We start from the raw sequence: 23,091 nt of genomic DNA on the forward strand, positions 1-23,091 counted from the left end.
GGAGGCGGAGCTTGCAGTGAGCTGAGATCCAGCCACTGCACTCCAGCCTGGGCAACAGAGCAAGACTCCGTCTCAAAAATATATATATATACAGTTAGATATAAGAAATAAGACCTAGAAGTAATAAGACCTAGTGTTCAACAGATCAGTAGGGTGACTGTAGTTTATAATAATCTTTTGTACATTTCAAAATAGCTAGAAGGGAATAGTCTGAATGGTTTCTAGCATAAAGAAGACAAGTATTTAAGGTGATAGATATCACATTACCCTGATTTCATATGTAAATTTTATGTGAATTTATTAAATTATCGTGTGTCCTGAAAATATGTATGTCTATATGTATCAATTTTTTAAATATATATTTAATTATATAATTATGCCTATAATATACAGAATTGTTAAATATACAATAGCAGCACCAAGAAGGCAGGTGGGAACAAAGATATATTGGAGAAGGAAATAACACCATATGGTAACTCAAATCCACAAGAAGAATCACAGTAAGAAGGTATATGTAATAAATTAAATATGTAGATGCTACATACTTGTTCTCCCCTTTTTCTATCAGCTTCCTTAAAAGACATACAATTATGTAACGTAATGATAAAATGTATAGTTGGGTTGGTAACACATATAGACATAATATATATAGCATAATATATATCAGTTGAACACCCCAATCCAAAAATCTAAAATCAGAAATCCTCCAAAATCCGAAACTTTTTGAGCCTTTACACAAGGCCATGAGAGGAAAATTCTACTCCTGACCTCATGTGATGGGTCACAGTCAAAATGAAAGAGTATAACATACAGTTTATTCTAGGGAAAAAATACTTTCCCAAGCCCCTTCAGCTGTAATATATATTTTCCTCACATGTCCAGATTCCCCCACACAAGCATGTCCACAAAGGATAGATGTGCCATACGTGCAGGCTGGATAGCGTATCTGCAGGCTGGATATGCCAATGGCAGGTTCCTCACAATGCCCCACAAGAAGCCAATATCTACGTGCATTACTGTGTTTTTTTTCTTATTCTCTGGTCTGCAGTATAAAGATACTGTTGACAAGGTCAAAAAGGCCTGCAGATACCACTATGGATAATAGTGTTACGAAAAAAAGGAAAGCATTTATATTTATCTACAGAACAGAAAGTCAAGCTGTTATAGCAACTGGGCAGCAGTGTTAAGTCTGAAATATGTTACAGAAGAGTATGGTGTTGAAATGACCACTATACATATGATCTGAAGAAAGAGAAGGACCAACTATAAAAGTTCTATGTTGAAAGTAATGAACAGAAGTTAATAAAAATAGAAAACTCCTGCAAAAAGCTAAAACTGAAATCTTGTTCAAGTATTGAAAGGGTAGTCCACCAGAATCACAGGGAATCCACACCACTTAATAGTATGCTGATCATGAAATAATGAAAGGTTTTGATGAACTGAAAATTGAAAAGAACACTGAATATTCAACGGGCATGTTGCAGAAATTTAAGAAAAGATACAGCGCTTGGGGGAGGGGGGCGTCCATTCCAAGATGGCCAAACAGGAACAGCTCTAGTCTGCAGCTCCCAGCGTGACTGATGCAGAAGATGGGTAATTTCTGCATTTCCAACTGAGGTACCCGGTTCATCTCACTAGGACTGGTTGGACAGTGGGTGCAGTCCATAGAGGTCGAGCCAAAGCAGGGCAGGGCATCGCCTCACCCAGGAAGCACAAGGGGTTGAGGGATTTCCCTTTCCTAGCCAAGGGAAGCTGTGACAGACTGTACCAGTAAAATTGGGACACTGCTACCCAAATACTGCACTTTTCCAATGGTCTTAGCAAACGGCACACCAGAAGATTATATCCCGCGCCTGGCTCAGCAGGTCCCACGCCCATGGAGCCTTGCTCACTGCTAGCACAGCAGTCCAAGATCAAACTGTGAGGCAGCAGCCTGGCTGGGGGAAGGGCATCCGCCATTGCTGAGGCTTGAGTAGGGAAACAAAGCGGCCGGGAAGCTTGAACTGGGTGGAGCCCAGTGCAGTTCAGCGAGGCCTGCCTGCATCTCTAGACTCCACCTCTGGAGGCAGGAAATAGCTGAACAAAAGGCAGCAGAAACTTCTGCAGACTTAAATGTCCCTGTCTGACAGCCCTGAAGAGAGCAGTGGTTCTCCCAGCATGGTATTTGAGCTCTGAGAACGGACAGACTGCCTCCTCAAGTGGGTCCCTGACCCCCATGTAGCCTAACTGGAGACACCTCCCAGTAGAGGCCAATTTACACCTCATACAGCCAGGTGCCCCTCTGAGAGGAAGCTTCCAAGAGGAAGGATCAGGCAGCAATATTTGCTGTTTTGCAATATTTGCTCCTCTGCAGCCTGCGCTGGGATACCCAGGCAAACAGGGTCTGGAGTGGACCTACAACAAACTCCAACAGACCTGCAGCTGAGGGACCTGACTGTTAGAAGGAAAACTAACAAAGAGAAAGGAATAGCATCAATGTCAACAAAAAGGACATCCACACCAAAACCCCATCTGTAGGTCACCATCATCAAAGACCAAAGGTAGATAAAACCACAAAGATGCGGAGAAACCAGAGCAGAAAAGCTGAAAATTCTAAAAACCAGAGCTCCTCTTCTCCTCCAAAGGATCGCAGCTCCTCACCAGCAACAGAAAAAAGCTGGACAGACAATGACTTTGACGAGCTGACACAAATAGCCTTCAGAAGGTCGGTAATAACAAACTTCTCCGAGCTAAAGGAGGAGGTTTGAACACATCGCAAGGAAGCTAAAAACCGTTAAAAAAAGATTATACAAATGGCTAACTAGAATAAACAGTGTAGAGAAGACCTTAAATGACCTGATGGAGCTGAAAACCATGGCATGAGGACTACGTGACGCATGCACAAGCTTCAGTAGCCGATTTGATCAAGTGGAAGAAAGGGTATCAGCGACTAAAGACCAAATTAAGGAAATGAAGCGAGAAGAGAAGTTTGGAGGAAAAAGAAATGAACAAAGCCTCCAAAAAATGTGGGACTATGTGAAAAGACCAAATCTACGTTTGATTGGTGTACCTGAAAGTGACGGGGAGAATGGAACCAAGCTGGAAAATACTCTTTAGGATATTATCCAGGAGAACTTCCCCAACCTAGCAAGGCAGGCCAACATTCAAATTCAGGAAATGCAGAGAACACTACAAAGATATTCCTCGAGACAAGCAACCCCAAGATACATAATTATCAGATTCACCAAGGTTGAAATGAAGGAAAAAATGTTAAGGGCAGCCAGAGAGAAAGGTCGGGTTACCCACAAAGGGAAGCCCATCAGACTAACAGCGCATCTCTTGGCAGAAACTCTACAAGCCAGAAGAGAGTGGGAGCCAATATTCAACATTCTTAAAGAAAAGACTTTTCAACCCAGAATTTAATATCCAGCCAAACTAAGCTTCATAAGTGAAGGAGAAATAAAATTCTTTACAGACAAGCAAATGCTGAGAGATTTTGTCACCAGGCCTGCCTTACAAGAGCTCCTGAAGGAAGCACTAAACATGGAAAGAAACAACCAGTACCAGCCACTGCAAAAACATGTCAAACAGTAAAAACCATCAATGCTAGGAAGAAATTGCATCAACTAACGGGCAAATATGATGTCATTAACATCATAATGACAGGATCAGATTCACAGATAACAATATTAACCTTAAATATAAATGGGCTAAATACCCCAATTAAAAGACACAGACTGGCAAATTGGATAAAGAGTCAAGACCCATCAGTGTGCTGTATTCAGAAGATCCATCTCACGTGCAGAGACACACACAGGCTCAAAATAAAGGGATGGAGGAAGATCTACCAAGCAAATGGAAAGCAAAAAAAAAAAAAAAAAAAAGCAGGGGTTGCAATCCTAGTCTCTGATAAAACAGATTTTAAACCAACAAAGATCAAAAGAGACAAAGAAGGCCATTACACAATGGTAAAGGGATCAATTCAACAAGAAGAGCTAACTATCCTAAATATATATGCACCTAATACAGGTGCACCTAGATTCATAAAGTAAGTTCTTAGAGACCTACAAAGAGACTTAGACTCCCACACAATAATAATGGGAGACTTAACACCCCACTGTCAATATTAGATAGATCAATGAGACAGAAGGTTAACAAGGATATCCAGGACTTGAACTCAGCTCTGCACTAAGCAGACCTAACAGACATCTACAGAACTCTCCACCCCAAATCAACAGGATATACATTCTCCTCAGCACCACATCACACTTATTCCACAATTGACCACATAGTTGTTAGTAAAGCACTCCTCAGCAAATGTAAAAGAACAGAAATCATAACAAACTGTCTCTCAGACCACAGTACAATCAAATTAGAACACAGGATTAAGAAACTCACTCAAAACCACTCAACTACATGGAAACTGAACAATCTGCTCCTGAATGCCTACTGGGTAAATAACTAAATGAAGGCAGAAATAAAGATGTTCTTTGAAACCAATGAGAACAAAGACACAATGTACAAGAATCTCTGGGACACATTTAAAGCAGTGTGTAGAGGGAAATTTATAGCACTAAATGCCCACAAAAGAAAGCAGGAAAGATCTAAAATCGACAACCTAACATCACAATTAAAAGAACTAGAGAAGCAAAAGCAAACACATTCAAAAGCTACCAGAAGGCAAGAAATAACTAAGATCAGAGCAGAACTGAAGGAGATAGAGACACAAAAAAACCTTCAAAAAAATAAATGAATCCAGGAGCTCGTTTTTTATCAAGAAAATAGACCACTAGCAAGACTAATAAAGAAGAAAAGAGAGAAGAATCAAATAGATGTAATAAAAAATGATAAAGGAGATATCACCACCAATCCCACAGAAATACAAACTACCATCAGAGAATACCATAAACATCTCTATGCAAATAAACTAGAAAATCTAGAGGAAATGGTTAAATTCCTGGACACATACACCCTCCCAAGACTAAACCAGAAAGAAGTTGAATCCCTGAATAGACCAATAACAGACTCTGAAATTGAGGCAATAATTAATATTTTACCAACCAAAAAAAGTCCAGGACCAGCAGATTTACAGTCAAATTCTACCAGAGTTACAAAGAAGAGCTGGTACCATTCCTTGTGAAACTATTCCAATCAATAGAAAAAGAGGGAATCCTCCCTAACTCATTTTATGAGGCCAGCATCATCCTGATACGAAAGCCTGGCAGAAACACACACACACACACACAAAAGAGAATTTTAGACCAATATCCCTGATGAATATCGATGCAAAAATCCTCAACAAAGTACCGACAAAGCGAATCCAGAAGCACATCAAAAAGGTTATCCACCAAGATCAAGTTGGTTTCACCCCTAGGATGCAAGGCTGGTTCAACATACGCAAATCAATAAATGTAATCCATCACATAAACAGAACCAAACACAAAAACCACATGATTATCTCAATAGATGCAGAAAAGGCCTCCGACAAAATTCAACAGCCCTTCATGCTAAAAACTCTCAATAAACTCGGTATTGATCGAATGTATCTCAAAATAATAAGAACTATTTATCACAAACCCACAGCCAATATCATACTGAACGGTCAAAAACTGGAAGCATTCCCTTTGAAAACTGGCACAAGACAGGGATGCCCTCTCTCACCACTCCTATTCAACACAGTGTTGGAAGATCTGGCCAGGGCAATTAGGCAAGAGTAAAAAAATAAAGGGTATTCAATTAGAAAAAGAGGAAGTTAAAGTGTCCCCGTTTGCAGATGACATGATTGTATATTTAGAAAATCCCATCGTCTCAGCCCAAAATCTTAAGCTGATAAGCAACTTCAGCAAAGTCTCAGGATACAAAATCAATGTGCAAAAATCACAAGTACTCCTATATACCAATAACAGAGAGCCAAATCATGAGTGAACTCCCATTCACAATTGCTACAAAGAGAATAAAATACCTAGGAATCCAACTTACAAGGGATATCAAGGACCTCTTCAAGGAGAACTACAAACCACTGCTCAACGAAATAAAAGACACAAAGAAATGGAAGAACATTCCACGCTCATGGACAGGAAGAATCAATATCGTGAAAATGGCCATACTGCCCAAGGCAATTTATAGATTCAATGCCATCCCCATCAAGCTACCAATGACTTTCTTCACACAATTGGAAAAAACTACTTTAAAGTTCATACGGAACCAAAAAACAGCCCACATTGCCAAGACAATCCTAAGCAAAAAGACCAAAACTGGAGGCATCCTGCTACCTGATTTCAAACTATACTACAAGGCTACACTAACCACAACAGCATGGTACTGGTACCAAAACAGAAATATAGACCAATGGAACAGAATAGAGGTCTCAGAAATAACACCACACATCTACAACCATCTTATCTTTGACAAATCTGACAAAAACAGGAAATGGGGAAAGGATTCCCTATTCAATAAATGGTGCTGGGAAAACTGGTTAGCCATATGTAGAAAGCCGAAACTGGATCCCTTCCTTACACCTTACACAAAAATTAATTCAAGATGGATTAAAGACTTAAATGTTAGACCTACATAAAAACTCTAGGAGAAAACCTAGGCAATACCATTCAGGACATAGGCATGAGCAAGGACTTCATGACTAAAACACCAAAAGCAAAGGCAACAAAAGCCAAAATTGACAAATGGGATCTAACTAAAGAGCTTCTGCACAGCAAAAGAAACTACCATCATAGTGAGGCAACCTACAGAATGGGAGAAAAATTTTGCAATCTACCCATCTGACAAAGGGCTAATATTCAGAATCTACAAAGAACTTAAACAAATTTACAAGAAAAAAAATCAAATAACCCCATCAAAAAGCGGGCAAAGGATATGAACAGACACTTTTCAAAAGGAGACATTTATGCAGTCAAATGAGCATGAAAAAATGCTCATCATCACTGGTCACCAGAGAAATGCAAATCAAAACCACAATGAGATACCATCTCACATCAGTTAGAATGGCGATTATTAAAAAGTCAGGAAACAGGCGCTGGAGAGGATGTGGAGAAATAGGAACGCTTTTACAGTGTCGCTGGGAGTGTAAACTAGTTCAACCATTGTGGAAGATGGTGTGGCAATTCCTCAAGGATCTAGAACTACAAATACCATTTGACCCAGCGATCCCATTCCTGGGTATATACCCAAAGGAGTATAAATCATTCTACTATAAAGACACATGCACATATATGTTTATTGTGGCACTATTCACAATAGCAAAGACTTTGAACCAACTCAAATGTCCATCAATGATAGACTGGATTAAGAAAATGTGGCACATATATACCATGGAATACTATGCAGCCATAAAAAAGGATGAGTTCATGTCCTTTTGCAACGACATGGATGAAGCTGGAAACCATCATTCTGAGCAAACTATCACAAGGACAGAAAACCAAACACTGCATGTTCTCACTTATAGGTGGGAACTGAACAATGAGAACACTTGGACACAGGGTGGGGAACATCACACACCAGGGCCTGCTGTGGGTGGCGGAATGGGGGAGGGATAGCGTTAGGAGAAATATCTAATGTAAATGATGAGTTAATGGGTACAGCAAACCAACATGGCACATGCATACATATGTAACAAACCTGCACATTGTGCACATGTACCCTGGAACTTAAAGTATAATAATAAGAAAAAAACATACAGCATTAAATTTTTAAAGACATGTAGGGATAAAACATGGTGATCACGAAGCAACAGAGAAATTCTTTGATGAGTTTGCCAAGGTCATTGCTAATAAACATCTGACACTAGAATAAGTCTATAATGCTGATGAAACATCACTGTTTTGACATTATTGTCCCAGAAAGACACCAATTACAGCTGCTGAGATGGCCCTTACAGGAATTAAAGATGCCAAGGACAGAATAACTGTGCTGGGATATGCTAATACACATATAAGTGTAAATTTGCTTTGACAGGCAAAACCTCATGTTCTCACTGTATTCAAGGAGTGAATTTCTTACCAGTCCACTATTATGCTTAAAAAAAAAAAAAAAAAAAAAAAGGGAAAAGAAAAGGCATGCATCACCAGAAACTTCTTTTCTGACTAGTTTCACAAACATTTTGTACTAGTGGCTCATGCTTACTGCAGTGAAGCTGGACTGGGTAAGAACTGTAAGATTTTGTTATTCCTTGACAACTGGTCTCTTCATCCTCCAGCTGAAATTCCCATAAAAAAAAAAAAATGTTTACACCATGTGCTTTCCCTGAAATGTGACTTCATTAATTAAGCCATGTGACCAGGATATCCTTAGATCAATAAAGAGTAAATATAAAAATATATTCTTGAATAGCATGCTAGTAATAGTGAACAGAAATATGGGTGTAGAAAGTTTTCAAAAGCAGTTTAGCATGGAGGATGCCATATATGCAGTTGCCAACACTCAGAATACAATGACTGAAGACATAGTCGTTCTGGCCTGTGACTATGTTCAGTGTTGATGATGAACAATTGGTGATTTCAAAGGATTCTGTATATCATCCAAGGGAAAAAAAAGATGTACAACCTCCTTACATATGCAAAAAATGTACCTCCAGAGTCTATCGGTAAGCTGGAAGAAGTGAATATCGAAGATGTTTCTAACATTGATAACGAGGCTCCAGTTGTTCATTCAGTATCAATGGTGAAATAGTTAAAATGGTTCTGAATCAAGGTGATTTGATAACCAGTGATGAAGATCACATTAACAATGCAGAGAAAGTGGCTGTAGATAACATGATAAAACATGTGATGAGATTACTAAAGGTCTGGAGCAGTGTGCATTCACACCAAACAAGAATTCATGTCAATTTATAACATCAAAGAAAGATTTCTAAGACAAAAACCATTGTTAATGAGGTAGATGACTCTAAAGGAAACATTTTTAAAAGCCATTCAGCAAAATGCTTCCTCATCTCTATAGGACCCACTACTTGGTCCCTCAATCACTTCTGATGTTTTACCTAAAGTCAAAAAATACAGTGTACAGGAACATTTTAATCAAGACACAGCATCACAGGTGGAGACAAAGCTTGCCACTGTTTGCAGCTGCTATTGTTTAACATCTGATAAACATATTCTGGTTATGCTATTGCACTGCTTAGTTATCCTGAACACATTATTTTTTTATTATATTAAATGCATGTCATACTTTTTACTGTTAAGAATTTATGTATGAATATTCAGACTGAGTGTGGTGGCTCACGCCTGTAATCCCAGCACCCTGAGAGGCCCAGGTGTGTGGATCACTTGAGGTCAGGAGTTCAAGACAAGCCTGGCCAACATGGTGAAACTCTATTAAAAAAAACAAAACAAAACAAAACAAAAATTAGCCTGGTGTGGTGGTGTGCGCCTGTAATCCCAGTTACTTGGAAGGCTGAGGCACGAGAATCATTTGAACCCAGGAGCTGGGGGTCACAGTGACACAGTGAGCCAAGACCATGTCACTGCACTCCAGCCTGGGCGACAGCCTGTCTCAAAAAAAAAAAAAAAAAAGAACTTATGTATGAATAATGTAAGAAAACGAATGCTTATTGGTAGCATGTAAATTCAGTCAGAAATGATAATGCCAAATCACAGATTTGTCCACATGGGTGGTAGAGATACGACATCTTTGCATTCTAATGGATCAGTGTATACTAACTTTGTTTCACGCACAAATGTATGAAAAATGTTATATAAAATTACCATTGAACTATGTGTATAAGGCGTATATGAAACATAAATAAATTCATGTTTAGAATTGGGTACTATCTCCAAGATACATTATTATATAGAGGTGAATATTTCAACATTTGAAAAAAATTTAATAGAAAACAAAAAGTAAAATGGCAGATGTAGGCCGGGTGCGGTGGCTCACGCCTGTAATCCCAGCACTTTGGGAGGCAGAGGTGGGCAGATCACGAGGTCAGGAAATTTTGAGACCACCTGGCTAACACGGTGAAACTCCCTCTCTACCAAAAATACAAAAAAATTAGGTGGGGTGTGGTGGAGGGCGCCTGTAGCCCCAGCTACTCCGGAGGCTGAGGCAGGAGAATGGCGTGAACCTGGGAGGCGGAGCTTGCAGTGAGCCGAGATCGTGCCACTGCACTCCAGTCTAGGCGACCAAGCGAGACCCCATGCCTAACCAATGCTAGCTAACACTACACCAAAGAAAACAAGCAGATGGAAAATACATGAAAAGATGTTCAACATCATTAGTCATTAGAGAAATACAAATTTTAAAATTTGAAAGCAATTTTGCTCAGTCAAGCATAGTGGCTCATCTCTGTAATCACAGCACTTTGGGAGACTGCAGCCAGAAGACTGAGACCAGGAGTTTTAGACTAGATCACTTGAAATCAGTAGTTTGAGACTAGCCTGGGGAACATAGCAAAACCTCATCTCTATAAAAAATTTAAAAATTAGCTGGGCATGGTAGCACGCACCTGTAGTCCCAGCTACTTGGGAGACAAGAAAGAGGATTGCTTGAGCCGAGGAGTTCAATGTTACAATGAGCTATGATCATACCACTGCACTACAGCCTAGGTAACCGAGCATGACTCTGTCTCAAAAAAATAAAAAAAATATATTTTTTTTTCATATTTTTTTCACCTGGAAATTCGTAGTTTTAGATTCTGCATTTAGGTCTATGACCCATTTTTAGTAAATTTTTATAGTATATAAATTTTTATATACTATATATTAGTATATTTTATATACTATATAAGTTATAGACTATATATTTTATATACTATATACTATATAATTTTTATAGTATAGCAAAGTATGGAGTGAAGTTCATTTTTCTGCATATGGGTATCCAATTGTTTCAGCATCATTAGTTAAAACTGTCCTTTTCCCACTGAATCTTACCTTTATTTAAAAACTCATGTGTTTGTGGCCCTATTTTTTATTCTATTCCATTCCATTAATTAACTTCCCTAACTTGATGCCAATACTACATCATTTTGATTATTGTTGTTTCACACTTAATCATTAAATCAGGTAACATTAGCTCTCCAAATTTGTTCTTTTTCAGAATTGCTTTGGCTATTCTAGGTCCTTTGATTTTATTTTTACTGGCATTGCACTGAATTATCAATCTGTCTGGAGAAAACTGGCATCTTAACAATATTGAGTATTCTAACCCATGAATAAATTATATCTCTCAACTTATTTAGGTCTTAATTTTTTCAAGAATATTTTGTAAGTTTCAATGTACAGATACTGCAAATCTTTTATGCTACTTTCAGGCTTACTTATTTCACATTTTTGACAGTACTGTAAGTGGAACTGCATTTCAAAAGTCAATTTCTGATTATACATTGCTAGCTTATAGATACACTGATTTTTGTATATGAATTCCGTATCTACAACCTTATGAAACTCATTTATTAGTTCTAAGAGCTCTTTAAAGATTCCATCAGATTTTTACACAGGCATCATATCATCTGAATAAAGACAGCTTTCTTTCTTTCTTCTAAGATTTAGATGCCTTTTTTCCTTTCCTTTTTCCTTAGAACTTCTAGTAGAATACTGAATAAAGAATGGGTATCATTGCCTTGTTCTTGATCTCAGGGAGAAAGTAGTCTTTCACTATTAAGGTGTTAGATAAAGGTATTCTGAAGATGCCCTTTATGTCAGGGGTCCCTAAGACAACCCTCAGGGTTGATGATTTGCTAGGACTCACAAGACTCAAAAGTTGCTCTACTCACGGTTACACTTTATTATAGTGAAAGAACATAGAGTAAAATCAGCAAAGGGGAAAAGCACATGGGGTGAAGTCTAGGACAAACCACATACAAGCTTCCAAGTGTCCCTTCCCAGTGTAGTCACATGGAACACATTTCATTCTTCCAACTATGTGTGACAATACGTGCAAAGTGTTACCAACCAAGGAAGTTCACTTGAGCCAAAGTGTACAGGGTTTTTACTGGGTATCAGTCATGTAAACATAACAGCACCTGTGTGACTGACCTGTTACTGAAGTTCCAGATTCCCAGAGGGAAAGCAGGTCTTCACCATAAACCGCATTGCTAGTATAAATAATCTGGACAAACTGGTATAGCACAGCTCAAGGACTCAGGCATGCAAATACACTATTCAGACAAAAAATTTCAAGAGCTTAGTTTCCTGGAGGTGAGCAAAGGACAGTCATGGAAACAAGCTTAAGAATGGGCAAGGTTTGAACAACCCCAGCCTGCTGAGTTAACCCCCTTCCACACACTTTTCGTTAGGTTGAGCAAGATCCTTTCTATTCCTAGGTTGCTGAGAATTTTAATCAGGAGTCGATATTCGATTTTGTCAAAGGCTTTTTCTGCGTGTACTGGAATCACCATATAGCTTTTCATTTTAGTTTGTTTACCTGGTGAATTACATTGATTGCTGTTCAAATATTAAACCAACCTTGCATTCTTGGAAGAAACACCAGTTGGTCATGATGTATTAATCCTTTTATGTATGTTAGATTTGAGTTGCTGAAATTCTGTTTAAAATTGTGCACATATGTTCGTGCAGGATATTGGTCTGTCGTTTTCTATGATGGGTTTTGAAATAAAGGTATGACAGCCTCATGAAATGAACTGTGAAATATTACCTCCTCTTCAATTTTCTAAAACTATGTTAATTAGTATTATTTCTTCCTTAAATATTTGGTAGAATTCACCACTGAAACCATCTGGACCTAGAATTTTCTTTTAGAACGATTTTTTTCCTGCAAATTCAAATTCTTTAACAGATGTTACACTATTTGTGTTATCTGTTTCTTCAGTGAGCTTTAGTAGTTTATGTCTCTCTAGGAATATGTCCATTTCATCTAAGTTGTCACAGTGCTTGATATAAAGTTGTTCATAACATTTCTTTATTATCCTTTTGATGTCTTTAGAATATGTAGTGATGTTACTTCTCTCATTCTTAATATTGGTAATTTGTCTTTTTCTCCTGATCTGTTGGGCTAGAAACTTATTAATAGTATTGATGTTCTCAAAGAACCAGCTTTCGGTTTCACTGATTTTCACTGTTGTTTTCTGTTGTAGTGATTTCCACTCTAACCTTTATTTCCTTGCTCCTGTTTAACTTCCTCTTCTTTTTCTAGTTTCTTAGAAAGCTGCGATTATTGATTTGTGACATTTCTTCTTTTCTAATACAGCCATTAATTTAGCTACAAATTTCCCTCTAAGTACTGCTTTGGCACCATCTACAAATTTGATATATTGTGTTTTCATATTTTCTATTTCTCTTTTCATTTCTTTAACCCATGGGTTACCTTAAAGTGTTATTTATTTGCCAAATGCTTGGGAATTTTACAGATCTTTCTGTTACTGGTTTGTAACTTAACTCCATTTAGGTCAGAAAGTACATCTTGCATGACTTCAATTCTTTCAAATGTACTGAGACATGTTTTATGGGCCAGAATATGGTATATCTTTCTACATGCACTCTATGTAGTTGGAAAAAAAGAAAACCCATGTATTTCAGCTGTTGATGGGTGAACTGTTCCATAAATGCCAAGCAGATCAAGTTAGTTGATAGTGGTGTTAAGGTTTTTTATACTGTTGCTCATTTTCAATATACTTATTCCATCAATTATTTGGAGAAAACTACTGAAATCTCCAGTATAATTGGGTATCTTTCTATTTCTTATTGTTATTCTGTTGATTTTGTTTCATGTATTTTAAAGCTCTAATATTAGATGTCTAAAATATCCAGGATTGTTTCTGGTTAACTGATCCTGTTCTCTTTATCATTCTTTATCCTTGATAATATCATTATCTCTGAAATCTACCTTAATAATACACCATTCACACTTTCTCTTCATTAGTGTTAGCACTGTGTATCTTTCTCTATTCAGTTTTATTCTATTCATGTCTTTATATTCAAAGTGTATTTCTTACAGATAACTTATACTTGGGTCTTGTTTTTTTTTAATCCAGTCTGAAAATCTATGTCTTTTAATTGGAGTGTTTGGTCCATTTATATGTAGCATGATTATTGATATGACTAGCTTTAAGTTTACCATCTTGTTATTTGCTTTTTTTCTCTTTTTTTAGTCCCACCTGTCTTTTGTTCTGTTTTTCTTCTTTTTCTATCTTCTTTCAGATTGGGTGCTTTTAGGATTTCATCTTGTCTCCTTTGGTGGCTTATTAACTGTAACTCTGCCTACATAATATGTTTATTTCTTCGCTTTCTATGTTATCACTCACTCCAATTTAACTTTTCTAGTTGATCCAACCTTTCCCACCCATCATCACTTAAAAACAAACAAACAAAAGATACTTCCTAGGATGTCTAATGAACTTCACATTACTAGATCCTACGCTCTTTTCAGTCCTCATCTTACTTATGTCACGGTAACATTTCACAGTTTATCCTCTGTCCTGAGTCACTCTTCTCTCGGTTTCTATGATATGACACTCTTCAGATCATCTTATTTTTCTGACCATAAATTCTCAGTCTCCTTTCACTTTGACTTCTCCTCAGCTTGTAACTTTTAGAGTTCCTCATGGCTCAGTCCTAGCCCTTCTTGTTTTCTCTCAGAATCTTCAAAAGATGGTCCTCAGGGATTATGAGATCATTCACAGGCATTTTCAGGGGCAAAGTAATGAAATAAATTTGTCAACATACATTTTGTAAAGTTGAAATGTAAGATTAATGATGATCTGCATGAAAAATCACTTTATTTTCTTTAAAGTTACCATTCACTATAATATTCCATTATATTCACTCTGTTGATACATTTCACATCAGCCATAGTTAGCATTTACTTAAATATAGTAGTATAAAACTCAAGGAAACTTTCAGATTATTTTCACACAAAGCACAAAGTCCATTTGCTTTGTTGATATGGATAAAGAAGAAATCAAGAGAAAAGACACATTCCTCAGCTGAAACAGGTAAAGATTCTTGATACTGCTGAGAAGCTAGTCAATTCAAATTTACTGCCTGAGAAGAAACAAGCTATTGACCAAAATTCTCTATTAAATGATTCTATTCAATGTCTTATATTGTCATGCAACAAAATATAGGAGAGCAATTACTATCACGTGAGTGTTTCAGCATATATTTTGTTTTACAATTGGACAAACTACCTGTGGAGAAAATATAAATCAGTGCTTGACACATATATAGTATATAAGGTAAAAGTACTCAACAACTTTTTGTTCTACATATCAGTGAAAACTTATAGTACAAGGAAGACAGTTTTTATTTAGACAATGATACTTTTGTGAGCTATGACATAAGTTGAAAAAGGTGTAAGACATTCAAAATTGACACAGCATGAAGTATACAAACAGCAAAAACATACACTGTTATATTACTAAAATATTCTTTATATGCAATAGGAGTCAACAATACGCCTCCTGATTATAACTGAGTGTTGAAGGAAATAATGGAAATTAAACATCATCAAATATTGACTATTCAGAGTACGTGCTCTCAGATGTTGCAGAAGGAAATGGCAGCGTTTGCAAGATTATTCTTCCCACGCAAGTTTGCTGGCTGTCAAGGAAAAAGGTGCTGACAAGTTTCTGAAATGAGGGATGAGATTTAAAAAAACAAAAAAAAATTCTTCATAATGCTGACAATACCAAAAAGTAATTCTGTTTTCTAAAGGCCTGCTTAAGCGGAGAATAGCAGAGATATATCTAGAATTTTAAATAGTGTGAACCTACTACTTCAGGGCCAAAATACCCTGATTTTTAATGCTGAGAATAAGATATATTTTTCAAAGTCACCAAGCTATGTTGCAAATGGCTCAATTGCTAGGATGTGATTCCTTCCCAAAACCTGATGGTTTTCGTCACTCATCAGAGAGTGAGACTGATTACACTATTGTGTGTATAAAGAACATGACTAAATGTTGAAACAAAACATGGGAAAATACTTTCCAGATACTGAAGAAGTCAGAAAATGACTTAAGAATCCATTTGTTACTATTTTTCAAACATTCAGGCTGGTTGAAACATTCACCCTAATATTATAGGCTTGTCAATCGAGCAACTGAAAGAGCACAAGATATCTTCAGGGAGAAATCTTCCAATAACTTCTCAGTCTGTGTTTGACCTTGATATTCCAAAACATCTGACAGGGCCAGCAAACACAAGTTTCAATTCCTGATCATCTATAACTGTGGCATAACATTTCCTAATTTAGTAGACATATACAGTAATCAAAATGTGGTCTAACCTTCATCTCAAACTATCTATCATCAAATTAGATACAAGTACTTTGTAAGAAAAAAAAATCATCCTTCTCAATGATAATAAAAACATTAATTTCTAAAACACTGTTTTAATGGGCACTGGGCATGGTGGTTCACGCCTGTAATCCCACGACTTTGGGAGGCCTAGGTGGGTGGATCACTTGAGGTCAGGAGTTTAAGACCAGCCTGGCCAACACGGTAAAATCCTGTCTCTACTAAAAATACAAAAATTAGCCAGTTGTGGTGGTGCACACCTGTAGTTCTAGCTACTAAGGAGGCTGAGGCAGGAGAATCACTTGAACCCAGGAGGCAGAGGTTGCAGTTAGCCGAGATCATGCCACTGCACTCCAGCCTGGGCGACAGACTATCTATTGACACTGAGGCTCAAATTTCAATTTCCAGCCCAGCCTTCTCTGAGCTCCAGACTTACCTACCTAAACAACTGCCTTCCAAACTTTACTACTTGATGCCTCATAAGCACATTAAACATAGTGAGTTAAAAAAAAAACTCCTGTTATCTTCCACATGGCTTTCCCTTTTCCAAGCTCAGTAAAAACATCTTGTTCCTGGCTGCCTGTGCCAGAAAGCTAAGTCATCATCTAAGACGCAGCTTGAATTGATCTTCTCTCTCTCTCCCCACTTAGTAATCACCTTCATAGGTGACTTCATAGTCACACCACATAGTCCAAGTCACCTTCATCGCTATCCTGGACTATACTATAACCTATTAGTCTTCCTACAGTCTCTTATCCCCCTCAGTATTAGTTTTCTTTTGCTGCTAGAACAAATTACCACAAACGCAGTTGCTTAAAAACAACACTAATTTATTTTCTTACATTTCTGTAGAAATCTTGCATGCATCTCAATAGGCTAAAATCAAGTTGAGTTCGATTCCCTTCTGAAGGTTGTACGAGAGAATCTATTTCTGTGGTTTTTCAAGCTTCTAGAAGCTACCCACATACCTTGGCTTGTGACCTCCTTCCTTCACCTCCAAAGCCAGCCATGTTGTATCTCTTTGACCATTCTTCCATAGTCACTCCATGTCTTTTGTTCCCATGTTCTACTTTTAAGGACCCTTGTGATTACCTTGGGCTCCCCCGCCCCCTGATAATCCAAGATAATCTCTTTATCTTAAGGTTAACCAATTAGCTAATCACCTCCCCTTTGCCATGTAACGACATACTCACAGATTCTGGCTATTAAGATGTGGTTATCTTTGGGAGGTCATTATTATGTCTACCATATTTTCTAATACATAAACTCATTTTCTATACAGCAGCCAGAGTAATCTTCTTAAAAACATAAATATGTTCATGACACTTCCTTCAATTTGTTACCACTCCTCTAAGGATAAAGTTTAAAATACTAAACATGTGCCACAAATCCATGCATGGCCTGGTTCCCACCTCCTGGGCTTGTCTTCTGGCACACTGTGTCCCAGTCACATAGGCTTCTCTCTTTTTCTCAAGCACCAAGCTCCTTTCTGCCTCAGGATCTTTGCTCACACTATCTCTGCTGTCTGCACAGCTCTCCCCACCTTCCAGCCAACCTTTACCTAGCTAATGCTTGCTCAATCCTTCAGATCTCAATAAATATCTGTATAAATACTTTATAAATAAAGTAACTTTTATAAAGTTACTTTCACAGGGTGGCCTTTCCTGACTGCCCACTCTAGTACCAGCTCCCCCTACACTGTCACAGTACTCTTTTTCTTTCGTATCTTTTTATCACATTAAATGTTATCTGTATAATTATTTGTTTAATGTCTGCCTGCCTGCACCAGACTGCAAACCCATAAAGGTTGGGACCTAGTCTGTTCTGTTCACCACTGTAATCCCTGGGACTTCGCACCAACTAGCTTACAATACGTGCTCAATAAATAAGTGAGTGCCATTATATGTTATTATATGACCAGCAGGCAGGTAAAGTATATGCAGTGTGGATATGCTGGACAAAGGGATGATTCATGGCCCCAGGCAGGAGAGAGTACAATGGCGTGAGATTTTATCACACTACACAGTACAGTATGCAACTTAAAAGTTATTATTCATTGTTCATTTCCGGAATTTTCCGTTTCATATTTTCAGACTGCAGCTGACTTCTGGTAACTGAAATTGTGGTAAGTGAAACCAGGAAAGCGAAACTAAAATAAACTAACAAATTACTAGAGAAACCCACAAGTAGAATGTTGATTTTTAAAACCAAATTGTGCTTATCGATAGCATTCATATGCTCATAGGAAGAAAAACTATTAGTAGTAACAAAATACAGTAGCAATAAGATAAATATGTCTTATTTGGGTGACAAAAGAACAATGTAGGAGGATCTGTGGAGGGTTCCCCACTTTTAACAAAAGTCAGCCGGCTCTGCTGAAATTAAGCAAAATCACACAGGTGATTTCAAAGAAAACCCATTTCTTACAAAGAAATGAGATAATGATGTAACAAACCAAGTATATAAGACATTAATTAATGCCTTTATAATTCTCACAAACATACAAATAATCCAACAGCAAATTCCGATGTATGTGTGACGGAGGAGGGAAAATTCATAGTAGGAGAAAAGAATTATCTTTAGTCCATGCTCGTCCAACCACCATCATGAATTCAACAGATATTTATTGAGTGCCTACTATGTGTCAGGCTCTGTTCTCTTAATTGAAGATACTATAGGAAAAATAACAGAGAAAAATCTCTGTCCGTATGGAGCTTACAATATAGCGAAAGATTTAAAACCCTGAGTAAGACATATACTTGGGTGGCTAAAGGGTTTGTTATAGAAAAATTAAGAAGGACTGATAACAAAAATGGAGTATATAGTTACATAAAGATATACACAGATATAAATACAAAATGCAGGTTGTTGATGACAGATAGTGAAACTGAATATATAAGCAGAGAGCGCGTTCTCATTATTCTAAATTATTTTTGCTAAAATCAAATACAAGTAATTACTTTCCTCTAATGTGGCTTGATGAGAGTATTATATGTATGAATCAAAAATACTAAGATGATGACTATTGTTATATGATGCACAAGAAGGAACCATAATGTGCAACCAATAAATCCAGACCAACAGACTAGTTTCTACTGGATAAAAACTTAACTTAAAACCTTAGGGAAAGGCCGGGCGCGGTGGCTCAAGCCTGTAATCCCAGCACTTTGGGAGGCCGAGACGTGTGGATCACGAGGTCAGGAGATTGAGACCATCCTGGCTAACACGGTGAAACCCCGTCTCTACTAAAAAAACACAAAAAAACTAGCCGGGCGAGGTGGCGGGCGCCTGTAGTCCCAGCTACTCAGGAGGCTGAGGCAGGAGAATGGCATGAACCCAGGAGGCGGAACTTGCAGTGAGCTGAGATCCCGCCACTGCACTCCAGCCTGGGCAACAGAGTGAGACTCCGTCTCAAAAAAAAAAAAAAGAAAAAGTAAAAAAAAAAAAAAACCGGCCGTAGGGAAATGTACTGATAAACTTTCTAACTTATCTGGAAATATATTACAGAAACGAGAGGGGAAGAATACTGATTATAGGAAATTATTGCAAATATGGAAATTGGGGTCATTAAAGTAAATTTACGCAGTTATCTCAGCACTGGGGTAGTTTCGCATGTTTCATATACAATTATGCATTGCATAAAAGCTTTCAGTCAACCACGGATTGCATATACAACAGAAAGATTATAATACTTTATTTTACTGTACCTTTTCTATGTTTAGATACATAAATACTTTCCATTGTGTTACAAATGCCTCCAGTATTCAGTACAATAATACGCTGTACAGATTTCTAGGTTAAGAGCAACAGGCTATTCCATATAGCCTTAGGTGTGTAGTAGGCTTAACAAAGTACACTCTATGATGTTCGCACAATGAAAAAATTACCCAACAACCAATTTCTCAGAACGTATCCCCATTGTTAAGAGGCGCACGACTGTATTCAGTCCAACAACTTGCTGAAATATGATTCTGCCATTTTTCCAGTCAACTCCTAAGTTATAAATACCGTACATCTGCCATCTTACCAGGTAGTTTCAACCATTACAACAGAAGAATATTCTTGGCAAATAGATCCCACTCTCTGAGGGTTGTGTTGGGGTTCAGAAAATGCTACCCAGAAGTATGATACTTTGCCATGCTGAGTACTCCGAACTAAAAGAGATTGGAAGGCCTCGGCAGCAGCCTCGGAAGCAAAGTCTCCCTCTGATCTTCTCTTACCCTTCTGTCTCCTGCCCATCTTTCGTCCCTGAAGTGAGTCACAGAAACCAGAATTATTCTTCCCCAAGGTGAGTGATAGAAACTAGAATCCCTCTCCTACAAAGCAAGCCATAAAAACTGGAACTATTACTGTAACCTTTCCCTGCCATTCTCTGTAGGAATTGGCCATAAAGAAATTCTCTAACCTACCTTGCCTGATAGTAGGTCGCTAAGACCCTCATTCCACAAGGGTCCTTCCTCCTCTGTAGGAGGAAGAAATGATACACAGAAAGGTCAAGAAGAATCTGAACAAACAGGCCTTGGTGGGTTTCCTCCCTCAGTTTATTAACTCGATCACATTTTATACAGCTGTCTATGCTTCATGGGTCCTACGCATAAAAACAGAGATCTCCCTGGTCTCTGAAGTGCCGAGTGGCGTAAAACTCTGATTAGATTTGCTATGCTTTACCTTGTTAACCTATCTTCTGCTTCAAGGAGCGGTGGCTGTGATCCTTACAATGGGTGGTAAGGAAACGTATGATACTTTTCCGCCCCTACGTTGCACTTTAAATAAATAAATGTGTAAAAGCAAAGGAAAGAAAAATACATGAAGTCATAATGAAAATACCAGAGTCAACCAAGGAAGAAGGCAGACTTGCAGTTGATATGTCCCAGATCATCACTTTGTCCACTGAACGAAAACATCTAAGAACATAACAGTCCATACTCCAAGTTTTAAACGGCTGTCCACCAAGAAGGGAAAAGGAGAACTGACGGCTCCTCTTAGGCCCATTCAAGACAAGGGGGTCGAATTCCCTTGCTTTAGACGGATGGGACTGGCAGGTAAACCTGAGGCAAACGACTGACTACAGGTTCCAAGGCCAGTTACTCCAATTAAAAAGCAAAACACAAAGTTTCAAAAAACAGTGAAGGGAGTCGGGAGGCTGAGGCACGAGAATCGCTTGAACCCGGGAGACGGAGGTTGCGGTGAGCCGAGATCGCGCCACTGCACTCCAGCCTGGGCGACAGTGCGAGACTCCGTCTCAAAAACAACAACAACAACAACAAAAAAAAAGGTGAAGGCATGAGGCTGAAACATCACAGGAAGTAAAATAAATAACTGTAACAAGAAAACAATAACGCATTGGAGACTCCACCGAGGTACTTCCACTGCTGAAAAAGGTACAGACTGCAGAAGCCAAAAGGCCCTGGCACTCCGGTCCCGGAACTCAACACCCAGACTGAAGCCAGCGCGGGGAAGCAGTTCCGGTGGTCCCCTCCCGCCCCTCTCTCATCAACCCCGCCCACTGGGCCCGCCCCGTCCCGCCCGGCTACTCACCGGATTCGCTTCCCACATAACGGTGACAAAATCGAGCGGAGAGAGGCTGTGGGAAGGGGCTAGCCGCGGGGCCTGGGTGTTGGATTTTTTTTTTTTCCGCGGGTCCCCGGGAGGGAAGGGACGGAGAGGCAACCTTTACGAAGGCCTTCCTTCTCCCCCTCCCTGTCACAAGCCAGCGTTTACAGACCACCCAACCTTCCTACTTCCGCCCGACGCTGGCCAATCAGAGCTGTCCCCGCCCCACTCCCAACAGCTCGCCCCGCCCCTGCACGCTTAGCCGTACGCACGCGGGCGGTCGTCCTGGGCGGGGCTTGCGAGTATCTGTCTTATGAAGGAGTTTAAAGGGTTTCTGGTCCAACTACAGCACCCAGTGATCTTAAAGCCACGGCTGGCTGTATTTCTTTCCTATGAAATAGATTTTTATTGATCACCGTGTAACGGCCAAGAGTCACACAGGCCTGGCAATGGCATTTGGGAGAAACTTCATAATCTTTCAATATCTTCATCCTCAAAACGGAGATGGTAGTAATATCTCCCTAAGAGTGAGATTATTGAAAGCATTTAGCACAGTATTTGGTACACAGAGTTCAATAAGTGAAGGTTATTTGCTCACAAGTGAACCTTTACATACGGTCCCTGCCCTCACGAATTTTATAATCTAGAAAAGAAAGCAAAAAGTAAGTAATTTAGAAAAGTTAAAAAGTGCAATATGATTTATAGATAATACGGTGAATAGAGAGTTCTATGCGAGCATATTTACCTAGGGTAGAGTGTCAAGAAGTTTAAAACCATGAGGATGTATTCCTACTGATGTAAAGAGAGCTAACAGAGTGAAATAATCTCCATGCAATAAAGGATCTACCCCATAGAAAATGAAAACAAAACAGCTCATTATAGATCCTTCTGGACTTTTCTATGCCTCTACACATTGAAAAAATAAATATGATCAAAGAATACCTATAGATTTAGAACCTGATTTTTTTTCACTTTAAAGATTATGTGGATATCCTTCCATTCCATTAAGTTTAAATCTATTTCATCTTTTAGTGGCGCCATCTTTGGTCACTGCAATCTCCGCCTCCCGAGTTCAAGTGATTCCTGTGCCTCAGGCTCCTGAGTAGCTGGGATTACAGGCGTGCGCCACTACTCCAGCTAATGTTTGTATTTCTAGTAAAGATGGGTTTTTGCCATGTTGGCCAGGCCGGTCTCGAACTCCTGACCCCAGGTGATCTACCTGCCTGGGCCTCCCAAAGTGCTAGGATTACAAGTGTGAGCCATCTTGCACCTGGCCATATTTTAAAGTAGACTTATGGCATTCCATAATTTCTATGTATACTACATACACACAAATATACACATTTGAAATAA

The 23,091-nt window shown here is 38.7% G+C and overlaps 1 protein-coding gene across 11 annotated transcripts in view; it reads right to left on the bottom strand.

The window, feature by feature from the left end:
• The window catches only part of PARP11 (poly(ADP-ribose) polymerase family member 11), a 52,502-nt gene extending 30,542 nt beyond the window's left edge, over positions 1 to 21,960 (bottom strand). For 4 of the 11 annotated variants that reach the window (XM_023182952.2, XM_023182953.2, XM_023182947.1 and 1 more), the window contains exon 1: positions 21,724 to 21,923. Coding sequence is in view for 2 of the 11 variants with exons in the window: in XM_023182946.1 (XP_023038714.1) it covers positions 21,724 to 21,741 (18 nt within the window). In the remaining 9 variants the exon portion in view is untranslated. The other 7 variants (XM_023182946.1, XM_023182957.1, XM_023182954.1 and 4 more) reach the window with 5 other exon arrangements.
• Between the last annotated feature and the right edge of the window lie 1,131 nt (positions 21,961 to 23,091).

This window comes from Piliocolobus tephrosceles, chromosome 10 (genome assembly GCF_002776525.5).
Source record: "Piliocolobus tephrosceles isolate RC106 chromosome 10, ASM277652v3, whole genome shotgun sequence".
Classification (NCBI taxonomy): domain Eukaryota; kingdom Metazoa; phylum Chordata; class Mammalia; order Primates; family Cercopithecidae; genus Piliocolobus; species Piliocolobus tephrosceles.